Consider the following 15759-nt stretch of genomic DNA (forward strand, 5'->3'; position numbering starts at 1 on the left):
TTATATCTGCTTATGGTGTTGCACTAGTTCATTTTGACAAACTGAGGAATGAATCGCAGCTGGTTTTCGACAGTATATCAGTATAGTTCAAAGTATAATACACATCACTATTATAGCATCACTGCATGGTGTGTTTGCATGCAGTCATTTAACATTTAAAGGATCAGCACCGCTTTCAAAAACATTGCCATGTAATGAGAGACTCACAAAGCTCTTATGGATCTGAGGATGTGAGGATGAAGAGGGTTAGTGGTCAGGGGTACTAAGCGAATTCATGCATTTGAGAACTGATTGAGGAAGTGAGCAGGTAGACTCAGAAAGACTGGATAATCCTGATATGATGAAGTCATATAGCTGGTCATTCCCCCTCCGGCCTTTAACGCAGACACCTCATTAACATTTGACCATCTCATCATCTGCTAAGTCGCCTTACTTATTACTGTTAACACACAGCATGTGTGTATGTTTGTTTGTATGTATGAATGTCAGGGCTGAAGCATGTGTGTGATTACAGAACAGAAACGCATCCACATGTAGCAGAGAGACAAATATAGATGAGAAAGGGAATATGTTGAGCATTTGTACCTCTTTAGCAGCTGATGAAAGTTTGCTTTTGAGATCACTCAGGTTGGGAGTGTTAGGAGACTTCCCAGAAGGCCCTGCTGCAGATTTGTCTTTTACTTTCTGTGGTGTCTGTAAATCAGAAAAATGAAATTCTGTTAATCTGGATAAGCTTAAATTAAATCAAGTTGCTTTTATTTATATACCGGTAGCACATTATACAACACAAATAAGTTTGAAAACAGCTTCACATTAAAGTGGAAAATAACACAATCAGTGACGGAAATGCGGTTCAATGTTGATTCAGTTGAGTTCAATAATAGCGATGTTGCAAAATTTGTCAATTATGAACAAATGTAATTCAGTATAAAGGATCTCTACAGCAGACAGCAGTGTCTTCCTTTAGTTCAAGTTCTGGTTTTGTCCGACAGCATCAGATATGTTGGATATTGACAACAATCCAAAAAAACGTCATTTTCATTCGTAACATACACTGGCAGGCTCCTTAATAACCAGCGGTCTAGTCTGGCCCATAGACTTCTCCACTAATGACAGCACTCTTTGACAAATTTGGAGGGGTACAAATGATCCTTTTATTGCTTCCATGCAGGAGAAGACAAGCCCGAAGCTCTTAGATGTGGTGGGGGGACGGGACGCTCTGCCAAGAGGAGGAATAAATGTCTTGATGTTCAGTGATAAGACTATCATGTCCAAACACCCTTATGTTACACACAGATCAATAACTTTATGCATCAGCACCATTACAACGATTACTCACTGCACTGTGGCCACAAAAACACTTTTAACTATGTTAAAGTCCATATAGGATGACAACCAAGAACTCCAAAGAGGTCTTCTCAGACATAAATTCACTTTTCAGAGTCATTTTTTGCAATTTACTGACTAATTTGCAAGAAGAAACTAGTTTCAGAGCGCCATAACCTCAAATTTGTATATTATATTAAAATATTTAATGGCTACAGTGCTTATTTCCCAATAAAGATTTAATCATAATTGGAAAAAGAGAGGAAATTTAGAAATTAATGTAATAATTAATTCTTATCCTTTCCATGCGTTGTAGTACTCCTGTGAGCGTGCATTGAAGACTGACACTGAAGAGAAGAAATTGTTGTATAAATTTGTTATTTTTGCACACAAAAAGTATTCTCGTAGCTTATTAACATTAAGGTTGAACCACTGATGTCACATGGACTATTTTAACAATGTCCTTACTACCCTTCTGGGCCTTGGACTTGTCAGTTGCGTTGCTGTCTATGTAGGGTCAGAAAGCTCTCAGATTTGATAAAAAATATCTGAATTTGTGTTACAAAGATGAATGAAGGTCTTACAGGTTTGGAATGACATGAAGGTGAGTAATAAATGACAGAATTTTCATTTTTGGGTGAACTATCCCTTTAATGTGATGCTTATTTGTACTTGTACATAAATGAAACAGATATATTATCTGTAATAGTAGAATGTCTAACAGACAGAATGTGTTTTTAATTACACAATAACCTGGTTTATACATTTCCCCACAATAAATCCAGTTTGTTTTAATCTTGTACACTTCAACTTACTAAACCTTTTTTTTTTTTCTTCATATATTTTAGCCATATTCTAAGGATGCTAATTGTTTCACATGAACAGATTTATGCTGATTCTGAGCTGTCTGAATGGATGCACTTTGGAAATATGATTATTTAAATAAAATTAAATAGATGCAAGTTATTAATATAAACGATGCCATGATTTTTTTGCCTGAGTGGATGTTTATTACCCTTTTCATTTATGACTGACTGACAACTATGCATCAAATTAAGGTTCAGGTCCAACAAATTATTTTGGTTTTTCTGCATTTTGTGTATTCGAACCCTTTACAAAAATGACTGTATGATTTTGAGATCCATCTTTTCACACTGAGGACAACTGAGGGACTCATATGCAACTATTACAGAAGGTTCAAACGCTCACTGATGCTTCAGAAGGAAACACAATGCATTAAGGTCCAGGGGGTGAAAACTTTTGGACAGAATGAAGATGTGTAATTTTTTCTTATTTTGCCTAAATATCATATTTATTTTCATTTAGTACTGTCCTTCAGAAGCTACAGAAGATACTTACATGTTTCCCAGAAGGCAAAATAAGTTACATTTACCCTGATCTTTAAATTCCAAAAGTTTTCACCCCCCAGCTCTCAATGCATAACTTTTCCTTCTGGAGCATGTTTGAACCTTCTGAAATAGTTGCATATGAGCCCCTCAAAATCATACAGTCAATGTTGGAAAGGGTTCAAATACACAAAAATGCTGAAAGGCCAAAGAATTTGTGGGACTTTAAGGACAAACAAGTGACTCATTAACAACTATCGCTAAACAAAACAAAAACAACAACACACAGCTGTGGATCATTCAGGTAACAACACAGTATTTAGAATCAAGTGTATGTAAACTTTTGAACCGGGTCATTTTTATAAATTTAACCAATTTCTCTAGTTGACTATATGCAAACATCTTTTATGTGAAATAACTTATTCAGGTCAGTATGCATTTTGGTAAAACAGTTACCATTTTGCAGATTCTGCAAGGTGTATGTAAATATTTGACTTCAACTGTAATTTTATATGATATTTAAATACATACATTTTAAATTAAAGCTTAAATGTGTTCCTGTGAAGGATTTTTCAGGTTTTGGACACAGTTAATGTTTGAAGTCAGTTTACCTCAAGTACACACAGGTGCTGTAGCAGATGCTGGAAGCATGTCCTGTGACCGCTTGTGATCGTGTTTCACAGGGCGGGCCTCTGATTTTCGTGACTACATCGGATGGTAATTTTCTTTCAAAGCCAGCAAAGTTTACCAGGTGTAAACAGGGTCTGTGTTGGTGCTTTGAAAGGAAAATATTTTATGTGCTCGCTGATGCTCTGTCACAGTATAGAAGGTCTGAGAGATTGTGAGGGCAAATGTCTGTATTATTACAGCTTCACTAAAGAATCTGGTGTCCACCCTCTAAAAGAGCAGGTCTGTATTTGTGTGTGCTCATTGGGCACAGGTGTGTGTCCAGCTTTCAGCAGAGAGATACTATCCCTCTGCAGACTGATATAAGCTCTCTCACACACAGACGCACACACACACACACACTGGCCTGTCCATGCATGCAGCCCAGCCAGGAATCCACAATGATTGTAGGGTTACACTGATGGACAGAGCCTTGTTTTACACAGTAAGTGAAAAGATGGAAGTAGAAAGAAGAAATGGAGATGTAAAGCATGAAGACTGGCATATGTGAATATATGAATGCTTCAAATGACCTCAAAGACCTTTAAAGTGAACCCAACTGAGACATTAAGACATTAAAGGTCCATATACACTGCTATTCAAAAGTTTGGGATTGGTAAGATTTTTAATGTTTTTTAAAGAAACCTCTTCTGCTTAAAGCCGAATTAAATTAAATTAAACTAAACTAAAGCTGCATTTATTTGATCGAAAATACAGAATAAAACAGTAATATTGCGAAATATTATTACAATTTAAAATAACGGTTTTGTATTTTAATATACTTTCAAATATAATTAATTTCTGTGATGCAAAGCTGAATTTTCAGCATCATTACTCACATGATCCTTTAGAAATAACTCTAATATTTTTATTACTAATGCTGGAAACAGTTGTCCCGCTTAATATTTTTTTGGGAAACTGTGATACTTTTTTTTTAGGATTCTTTGATGTATAAAATGTTTAATACATTTATTTTAAATAGACATCTTTTCTAACAATATAAGTATATACTATCACTTTTTATCAGTTTAACACATCATTGCTGAATAAAAGTATTAATTCCTATCAGAAATCATCAAATTATTGACCCTAACAGTATTTGAACAGTAGTGTATATTATTAAAAATGCTATTTTTTTTATGTTTTAGTCATAAAATAATCCAGAAAAAAGTTTTACATGTTACAAAAAATATTAAGCAGCACAACTGTTTTCAACATTGATAATAAATCAGCATATTAGAATGATTTCTGAAGGATCATGTGACACTGAAGACTGGAGTAATGACTGAAGAAAATTCAGATTTGCATCAGAGAAATAAATTATATTTTTAAAGTATATTTAAAAAGAAAACCATTATTTTAAATTGCAATAATATTTCACAATATTACTGTTATTTCAGTATTTTTGATCAAATAAATGCAGCCTTGATGAGCAGAGGAAACTTCTTTAAAATTCTTACTAATCCAAATAAATAGATACTGAATCAGTTGAATTAACTGTTATTGTTAACTAAAAAAATCATCTTCATTAATTAAAAATAACTGAAATTGAGCTTAAAATAAAATATAAATTGAAACATAAATATTAGATAAACAACTTAAACTTGAAAATTAGCATGACAATTAGTTAATTGCCTTGGAAACTAACTGTAATAAAATAAGCTGAAGTACTAAAATTAATATATACATACATATACATTATTACATTATACAATTACTAAAACTTCAACTAAAATTTAAATGAAAACTAAAAATATAAAATTAAAAGCTAATTCACAATATTAATAATTATATAAACGAATACTACAATAGTATATCAATAATGCTAAAATAACTAGGGATGCACCAAAATGAAAATTCTGGGCAGAAATGGAAACTTGAAAATTCCTGCATGCACTTGGCCGAAAAGCGAAACCAAAAATGCTTTAAAATAGTAATTTATTATTTTATTCAAATATATAAAATAATTTAGTAAGACTTATTAATTCAACTCAATAATTTTAATGATGAATGAAAAAAATACAAGTACCACATATACAAATACAAAATAACCACACTTTTACTGAAAGTAAAACAATAAAATTGGACATAAAATAATATTAATAATAATTATCAATAAATTATTTTTTATTCAGTTCTATGCAAATTCTACGCAAAATTTTTCAGTACATCCCTAAAAATAACAATATATACAGTAAGATTTTTAATGTTTTTTTAAAGAAGTTTCTGCTCACCAAGCCTCCATTTATTTGATCCAAAGTACAGCAACAACAGTAAAAATTTTAAATATTTTTGCTATTTAAAATGTTTTCTGTTTGAATATATTTTAAAATGTAATTTATTCCTGTGATTTCAAAGCTGAATTTTTTGTATCATTACTTTAGTCACACCTTCAGAAATCATCTGATATTCAGATTTCCTGCTCAAAAAAACATTTATTATTATTATTATGTTGAAAACAGCTGAGAATTTTTTTTTCAGGTTTCTTTAATAAATAGAAAGTTCAGAAGAACAGTACTGATATAAAATGGAAATCTTTTGTAACATTATAAATGTCTTTTGATCAAATACTGACTCTAAGCTTTTGAATTGTTTAGTGTATAATGTTACAAAAGCTTTTTTTTTTATTTCAGATAAATGCTGATCTTTGGATCTTTCTATTCATCAAGGAATCCTGAAAAAAATAACTGTTTTGATAAAAATAATAAATATAGCTGCAAGCAGCAATTACGGGGCCAAGCATTCAAATGGCAAAATGAGGAGCTAATGATGGCAGGAACAGCAAACCAACTGCAACAATAAGTAAAAGGAAGCAATTTTAATATAATTTTAGTCAAAATTACAGAAAAATTATGTAGAACGCCTACTGATATGATTTAATGCTTATTACGTTTGACCTACAGGTGGCGCTGTTATCAAATCGATGTGGTGTGTTAAGTGTGAGTTGACAAAGGTACACACAAAGTTTAGTGTCTTTATGTCAAAGCTTTGCAGAGATAAAGCCTCAGAGTCATTTTTTCATCAAGCCTAAAATTTATAGAGGCGCTCTACGAAAACGGTTCCATCTATCAACATGAAATCCATAACTTTTTGTCAGCACAGTCTGAAGATGAGGTTTTCAATATAAATCAAAATGGCGGACAGGAAGTTTGGCCAACTGTGGCATAATTGGTATCTATGTTGTCGGCATGACCCAAGAAATATTTTGAGACCAGTTTCATTACAATAGGCTAATGCTATCTACAGTTATTAGCATTTTTGATCATTTTAAAACTAATGGTTATTGAATGGTTCATTACTCTTGACCAATAGGTGGCGCTGCTACCAAATTGATGTGGTGTAATCAGTGTGAGGTGGTAATGCCACATACCAAATTTGGTGCAGATATCTCAAAGCTTTGCAGAGATACAGCTTCCGATGCGCTTTGGCATCTTTCCAGCAAATTCGTTGATGCGTTAAATGAAAATGGTTTTGAATATCAACACAAAATCCATAACTTTTTGTCAGCGTGGTCTGAAGATGATCCGAGTGAAATTTGGGTGAAAATCCAACTAACGGTCTAGGAGGAGTTCGAAAAAGTAGGTTTTCTACATTAATCAAAATGGCGAACAGGAAGTTAGGCCAATTTTGGCATAATTGGTATCAATGTTCTCGGCCTGACCCAAGGAATATTTTGAGATCACTTTTATTACAATAAACCATTTTTTTCAGAAGTTATTAGCATTTTTAGAAATTTCGTTATAACGTTTGGCCACAAGGTGGCGCTGGCCCTAAAATTTGTATGTACATTCAGGGCATGGTGCCGAACATTTTTGTAATTATTGTCAAAACGATACGCTAATCCGTTCTCAAGATACAGCATTTTAAAGCTAAATACAAAATGGCCGACACCCAAAATGGCTGACATGGGAAAATTGGATATGGTTTGACTCGGCATGCTCCTCCGAATCTAACGGGACGAGTTTCGAGATTTTTGGGCAAATCACTAAGAAGTTATAAGCAAACATAGTAAATTTTCATATCTCCTGACCATTAGGTGGCACCGTGATGAAACACTGCAGGTAGCCTCAGGTCATGCTTGTTATAACACACACCAAGTTTGGTTTCAATATTCCAAAGCGTTACGGAGATATGGCCTCACTTCCATTTTTGCACGCTTTTCGTATAATTAATTAGTGCATTATTCGAGAACGGTTTGTCCAATCGACTTAAATTCCATAACTTTTTGCCAGCATGGTCTGAAGATGATCTGAGCCTATTTTGGTGAAAATCAGACAAACCGTCTAGGACGAGTTCGAAAAAGTAGGTTTTACAAACAATTAATTATAGAAAAAAAAGTAAACCTTACGATTTTTGAAATTTGGTGTTCATTCGACTCGGCTCGGCATGACCCAGGGATTCGGAATTTTGATTTTATGGCTTACGGTTCAAAAGTTATCAGCAAAAAGAAAGTGAAATTTTGGGTAAGTGGTGGCGCTAGAGAGTTTGAGTTAGAGACTCCAAACTTTCTATGGTTAAAGTTGAGACTGTCCTCTATTAGTGTGCCAAATTATACAACTTTCCTGCAAGCGGTTCTATGGGCTGCCGTAGACTTGCGGCGGAATAATAATAATAAGAAGAAGAATTCTAACGGATACAATAGGTGCCATCGCACCTTCGGTGCTTGGCCCCTAATAATAAGTGTTTCTTGAACAGCAACTCAGCATATTAGAATGATTTCTGAAAAACCATGTGACACTGAAGACTGGAGTAATGATACTAAAAATTCAGCTTTGATATCACAGGAATAAATTACATTTTAAAATATATTCAAATAGAAAATATTTCAAATTTTGACTGTTTTTGCTGTAACTTTGGATCAAATAATTACAGACTTGTCTGCTCAACAAATCTTACTGTTCAAAAACTTTTGACTGGTATACACACAAACACATTTTAAACAGTTTGCATAAAAAAAATTTATGCAAATTAAAATTTCCCAGTCCTACTAATAAAAAAAAGCAATAGACTGAACCTGAGTCAACTTTTAAGGCCAAATAAAGTGTGAAAACAAAAAGAACTAAGCAGCTTCTTTTTGATCTGAGTTTGGTTCTTTAAAAAAAAAAAAAGCAAAAACACCAGAAAACCAAAGCATCTCTAGGCGCATCACGACATGCATCGTGTACCAGTTCAGCTTCAAGGCGAACAGGTAAACATCCCTCAAGAATGCTCCAGAACTTTTGGCCCTGCTAGATGAAAGAAGAAAAGTGAAGGAGGAACATAAAGTAATGGACAATGTCTTCCAGTCTTTCTTTGTAAGAACAAAATAAATAATCCCCTTTTCCTCGGTTGCGATTGACGAGCATGCGATAGATCAAAAGGTATCAGATTAAAGGACAAATGCACTCACAACACACACACACACTCAGGACTGGCAGAAGGCCAGAGAGGCCCGGTGTGGTGCAGTCATTATATAGCAGGGCGTTTTTGTGTGTTGGGAAAGGACAGCTGTAGAGTTAAGACAGCTGACAGACAGAGAGCGCAGCGAGCTTTTTAATCTACGCCAGACACTGATTACAGATGCCAGGGGACGGCACTTAATCATTAGCACGCTAGCATTTGATGTAATCAGCTGTCCTCAATACACACACACAAACACAAACGCCACTCTACTGAGCCATAATTGAGCGGGTAACTACAAAACTTTACTGACCTTTACGAACGATCTTGCGCATTGTTCGCAGCTCTATTACACTAATGCAGTTTTTATGTATTTGAGGACAGGTAATGGTCTGAGCAGCCTAATAGGAATTGACTTTACAAGTGTTTATACAGCCATCATCTCAGGCTCTCCTTGGCGTCCACTGCCAAAGCTACTATAGCATGCTCTGGCAGAGTTTTGACTAATGGCATAAGAACTCATTTAATCACACAAAACTACTCAGCCACTTCCTTTTCTTATTCTGACTATTTCATGGCATTGGGAATGGCAGGGAATGCATGAACTGATCAAATGTATACCCTAAATGCAATATAAGACACTTTGGATAAAAGCGTCTACCAAATGCATAGATGTAAATACACTATCTAATGTGAGACTTTTTCTCACATTATTTAATCAAAAATGCAGTAAAAAAATGTAATATTGTGAAATAGTATTACAATAAGATAATAACAATAATAATGCAATTTATTCCTGTGATTAAAAGCTGAATTTTCAGTATCATTACTACAGGTTTCAGCATCACACAATTCTTCAGAAATCATTCTAATTAGAGCTGTCCTTAACGATTATTTTGGTAATCGAGTAATCAGGGATTATTTTAACAATTAATTGTGTAATCAGTCCATTATTTTTTTAACAGTTAATCGCACGGTTGTTCTAACGATTAATTGACTAATCGGTCGGATGTTCTAGCGATTAATCGAGTAATTGGTCGATTGTTTTAGTGATCAGTCTATCGTTCTACCGATTAAATGAGCAATCGGTCAATTGTTTTAGTAATGGTCGATTGTTCTAGCGATTAAACGATTAATTGTTTTAGTAATCGGTCAATTGTTTTAGCAATTAATCTAGTAATCGGTCGATTGTTCTGGCAAAGAATTAAGTAATCGGTCGATTGTTCTAGCGATTAATCAATTAAATCGAACAATTGTTTTAGTAACCGGTCGATTGTTCTAGCAATTAATCGAGAAATTGGTTGATTGATTGTTCTAGCGATTAATCGATTACATCTGTCGATTATTTTAGTAATCGGTCGACTGTCCTGGCGATTAATCGAGAAATCGGTTGATTGTTTTAGTAATCGATCGATTGTTCTAGCGATTAATCGATTACATCGGCCGATTGTTTTAGTAATATGTCTATTGTTCTAGCGATTAATCGATTACATCGGTCAATTGTTTTAGTAATCTGTCTATTGTTCTAGCAATTAATCACGTAATCGGTCGATTGTTTTAGTAATCATTTGATTGTTCTAGCGATTAATCACGTAATCGGTCGATTGTTTTAGTAATCAGTCGATTGTTCTAGGGATTAATTGATTAATGGGTCGATTATTCGAGCGATTAAATCAAATAATCAGATCATTTTTGGTGGTAATAAACTTAGACCTGTGTTTGCGTAGGTTTATAAATCATTTACCTTACAATCTGATAAAATGGTGCACACTGTGTTCTCAGATGAGCGTTATGATAAACCCAAACTCAGCAATATGCAAAAATTTTGAGTTTGGGACGCTCCACACATGTAATTAGCATTTACTGTGATAGCTTATGTGAACTAGGTTTAATATATCATGAAGTCTTGGAAAACAGTCCAATAATGCGTTTAATGAATTCTCATCCGTGGAATGCACCACTTCTGTTTTTTTGGGGGGATTATGGGCAGTCAAATATATTTTTATAATTATTATTATTATGTACCTGAATTGAATCATACAATGGTGTTTTAAATTACAATATTGAAGTCTAAATATTTTTAGAGAATAAAGTCTAAATTATGAGAATAAAGTTGATATGTTATGAGAATAAAGTCAAAATGTTTTGAGAATAAAGTCTAAATTCATTTAAAACGTAGCAATTAAACTTAGGTCCCACTTTACATTATGTGGCCTTAACTACTATGTGCTTACATTTAAATTAATAATTTGGTACAATGTACTTATTGTGTACATACATGTTTTTACATTGTACTTATCTTTTTTTTAAAACCTGTATGTAATTACGTTTGTAATTAATTTCTGTAATTATCACTGTTGACCCATCCCTTACACCCTAATCCACCCTTAAACCTACCCATACCACCAAACCTGTCCCTAACCTTACCCATATCCCACTTTAATAGAAGCAAAAGTGTTTTGCAATGCAATATGACCACATTACATTGTACTTATTTTTATGTGAGTACATAAGGTAAGTACATAATAGTTAAGGCCACCTAATATAAAGTGTGACCTAAAGTTATATTATTTTGAGAGTATAGCCTGTGCATGCAAATGGCCCGGATTGGGGGCACCGGGAAAAGTTGCCAGGCCACCAGAATTTAAATATATGTGAGATTATTAGCAGAAATCATACCATATGGGGCAGTATGCTTGGAAATAATATTTCACATCTTCGATTGCATTCATTAGGTCTATTTGTAGTCCGCTTAGCCAAAATAATAGCAATAAGCTTTGTGCTTTTGGTACTTTTAATATAAAACAAGTCTCAGCTTGTCAGTTTTCTAGCAAAATACAAACAATGTGTCTTGCAATAATGTGTTTTTCACGCTCTTTAATGTGGCTGGATAGATCGCTATATTCATGTAAATCAATTGACTTTTCGATTACAATGAGAAATTTGTTTCATTAAATTATATGACTGATTCACATGCCGCTTAAACTGAGGTGAATACAGCGATCTGTCAAGCCACATTAATGTTGTTATTATCATTATTATTGTACATATTGTTCACATTTCACTATAAAACTGTCCGAATTTGAAAGCAGAGACTTTGGAATATCTCCCGGTGCTCCCAATCCAGGCCATTTGCATGTGCAAGGGCTAGAATATACTCTTAAAATATTAAAACTTTAATCTCGTAATTGCTACTAATTAAGTCTTGTAATTTTTACTTTATTCTCGAAATATTTCGACTTTATTCTCGAAATATTTCGACTTTATTCTCAAAATATTACAACATTATTCTCGAAATCTTAGATTTTGTAACATTTTTTAACATGGCAATAAAACGCTGTCGTAGAATCAAGGAATCGTGACAGCCCTAAATCTAATATGATGATTTGCTGCTCAAGAAACATTTCTTATTGTTATAACTGATGAAAATAGTTTAATATCTTTATGGAAACCATTATACTTTATGTTAGTCGCTGGCAAACATAAATCAACTGGACTTCAAGCATTCTATTCTTGTATACTTTATGACAGTTCACATGCCATTCACAGATGTAGGCATCTTACAGTTATGTCCCATACTATTGTACTAAACTTGTTTCTACATGCAAATACAGTCTCACAGAGCATTCCACAACTGCTCGTGCGTGTCAGTGTGAAATAAAAAGTGATTTTTCTTCATGTATTCATACAGATATACAGTTCTCTGTTGGGAGAGCGCAAAGTGTTAAGCAATGCAGCGTCTGGCCTGCTTTAATCACAGAGCACTCGGTTTCCGCTCGCCTCATGGCCCGCAGGGACTCCCAACACCAAGCCCTAATGATTTCTAATGGCAGAGGAGTGGCCACCGGAAACAAGGGTGCGGAGAAGGACGAGTAGGGGTGGCCGACCGGAAGCAGAAGTGTAAAAAGTGCCAAAGTTGGAGAAAGATGGGAGGATGTCTGCTTGACTGTCTAATCTCGTCAGGTGTTTTAACAACCACGTCTTGCACCAGAACATGGCCATTATGGAATTAGGTAAATGTGGGTGCACACACACACACACACACACACATCCCCCCCCGGGTGTTTCTATAACAGTAGGTAATTAGCGCTCCTCACGTCAGGCATCTAAGATGCTAATAACATGCTTACTGAGTCTTACATTGTTAGGTCAAGTGAACTGCCAGAAGGAACGATGGGAAACACATTTTGACATTGTTAAGGGATGTTTCAGGCATTGTGTGGGTGCTTATGTGTTAAAGGTGGTCTAGGTTTGAATGCCAAGACCAAAGGTCACCCTGTAAGGTTTAAACCTGTCCTAAAGGGGTGTGTTCCAGGGGTCAAAGGTCAGACAAATTTAAATAAGTGGTGAAAGTTCAGTCTCGCCTTTGTTTGTCACCTGCAAAAAACTTGCCCACTTAGGAAATTGGTCATTTGGTTTATGAAATCCCTTTCGGATGTTTAAAAGGCCAAGCCTGATGGACATTTATATTTAAATCTGGTAATTCCTCAAGCACTCAATAGTGCCACATTGACCACACTGACCATAACTGTCATTGGTTGATTCAAAACATTTATTTGAATCAAAAACGTATTTAAAAAAATCAGAATAAAAGACAAGGCTGAGTTTTTTAAGGACTTCTCTTTCCATAAAATGTAATCAAACCAAAAGTAGAATATTTGTACTTTAAAGTTTTAAAAAATCATTTTTGTTAGTTTTAGTAATTTTTAGCTTTTTTTTTTTTTTGCATGATTTTGTTAGTACTGAAATAAGACTAAAATAAAAACTAATAAATTATATATTTTAATTGCTTAATTTTTTTTATTAGTTTTAGTTTATTTAGTCACTGATTATGCATTGGAAGCTAGCTAAAGTAACTTTTGTATTTGTTTTAAGTACCAAATATGTTTATGGTTTCAGTTTTAGCTAATGATGATAACAAAAGCTTCTAAGTGCCCTTTGACATTTCCTTCTAAAATAAGCATTTTTAATAGGCTCCTATGTGTTTAGTAATTATACTTTAATGGCAATGAATAAGTTCTTTTCATTGCCATTAAAGTAAAATATCTGAACATAAACTAAGTAAGGAGCCTTAGAAAAATGCTAATTTTAGAAGAAAAGTTTAGACAGCACTTATAGGCTTTTGCATCTAAACTAAATTCATATATATGCATTTTTTTTCTGAAATCAATCTAACCTATAGTTTTTTTTTACATTTCACATTTAATCTTCAAATTTATGTAGAAACAACATGAAGGGCAGTATATTTTTAATATTGGTTAAATATATTTTTATGACTGAAGGCGAGTATCACTAATACAAATATCACTGATGTCTCTAAGAAATTGTTCTGTTTTTCCTAATATAGTATAGTTTAGATATAGTCATTCGACATAACAGAATAATTGAGAGCAATCAATTTTAAAGGCACAATATGTAAGTTTTCACAGCTAGAGGGTGCATACTCAAAATAAACAAAGAAACAAAGGCGTAGTTTGATGGCACCGTGATTCATGGGATTTGTGGATTTGTTGTCTTCATCCCCATAGCCGATAAAGTCTGATGGATGAGCTAATGTATTAAAGACTTATTAAGGTGACTGTAGTATGAAGCAGGGTGGTGCTAAAAGTCGTGGAAGCGAAATGAGAATGATGGAGCGATTGCTAATGAAGGACGAGCGTGATACATGGCTCGAAAGCAGCAGAGCTTTTATTATGCCACAGCTGACCGCTTCCGCTTCTTCCGGTCACATAAACACAGCTGTTTTATCATTCTAGACACTAGAGTGTGTTGAAAGTTCTGTTATAATGCTACTGTGTGTGTTTGTCAGTCTAAATAGTATGCATAACATATTAAAGTGTCTTTGGGGTTTCCATGTTTTCTACAAAATAAAACTGGAAAATAAAGAGTGTATGATGGCATTGGCAGGCGACGCAATGACACAGTCAGTTACACAAGCTAAAATTGCTTATTTCTTTGGATTTAAACATTCTTTGAAACATTTGGGATAATGTAGGTATACAAGTCAACAAATATATAACACTGTTCTAGTGGATTTTGAATATTTGGAAAAAAAATCGTAACATATTCTGGCTTTAAATATTTTGAACAGTGTTAAACTGGAAAAACGAATCACCTGCGTTAACATGCTAATTTTGACAGAACTAACATGTATATGTATATGTATGTATAATATATTAGTGGTGGGCATAGATTAATTTTTTTTAATCTAGATTAATCTCACTGTAATCTGGGAATTAATATAGATTAATCTAGATTAAAATGGCTAATTTGAATTCTGACGAAGGCATTCAAAATATGTGTGCTACCCAAATAATGACTAAGAGTAAGTCTTTGAGAACGGGTTTCTCAAGTCAGGTGGCGCATTAGACCAGGGGCTCATCTCCTGTTTCCAAAATGCATCACAAACTGCATGACAATTGCATTTACAACACAATTAACTATACAAACTCGTGTAACCAACTATTCCTACACTGCATGTACTTCTGCGTAAAAGGCTGCGCGACGTGTGTGTTGCAGTTAAATACACAGATTCGCATGGGCGTGGATATCTGCGTGCATAGTCTTCGGTTAAACTGTGTTGCTTTTAGAAGCATCAATTCAGTTGTTGCATATAGTTTAATGTCTTTATTTCGGGATTATCAAAGTAAATTATAACTCAAACTTGAGATTTTACTGGGGCAAGGGTCTAGCAACGCCCCTGCCCTGAAGCAAAACCCGGCGGCTTCATAGCTGCATCCATGTTAGCACGTCTCGTTTGATGTGGTAATTTCACAGTAGGCATACACACGGGTTCGAAGACTCGTTCTCGCCCCCTACAGTGCAATTCGGCTAGGTATACATCCGTGCTAAAATATCAAGGTGAAAGTCATCATAGCTTGCATAGTATAGACTTATCGCCCGATAAGAGTTTCACGTTAACGCCGATAACGGCCCACCACTAATATATATATATATATATATATATATATACACACATACATATACATATACATAGAGAAATATATGGTGAAAACCCCAACCCAACTTGTGCTTCTCTCTC

At 34.3% G+C, this 15759-nt stretch overlaps 1 protein-coding gene across 1 annotated transcript in view; it reads right to left on the reverse strand.

Annotated features, from left to right (window-relative positions):
* The window catches only part of npm1b (nucleophosmin 1b), a 46795-nt gene that overhangs the window by 13288 nt on the left and 17748 nt on the right, over positions 1–15759 (reverse strand). The window contains exon 9 of the mRNA XM_073820867.1: positions 586–693. Coding sequence (XP_073676968.1) covers positions 586–693 — 108 coding nt within the window. The remainder of the gene's footprint in view (positions 1–585; positions 694–15759) is intronic.

The sequence above is a fragment of the Garra rufa genome, chromosome 16, assembly GCF_049309525.1.
Source record: "Garra rufa chromosome 16, GarRuf1.0, whole genome shotgun sequence".
Classification (NCBI taxonomy): Eukaryota; Metazoa; Chordata; class Actinopteri; order Cypriniformes; family Cyprinidae; genus Garra; species Garra rufa.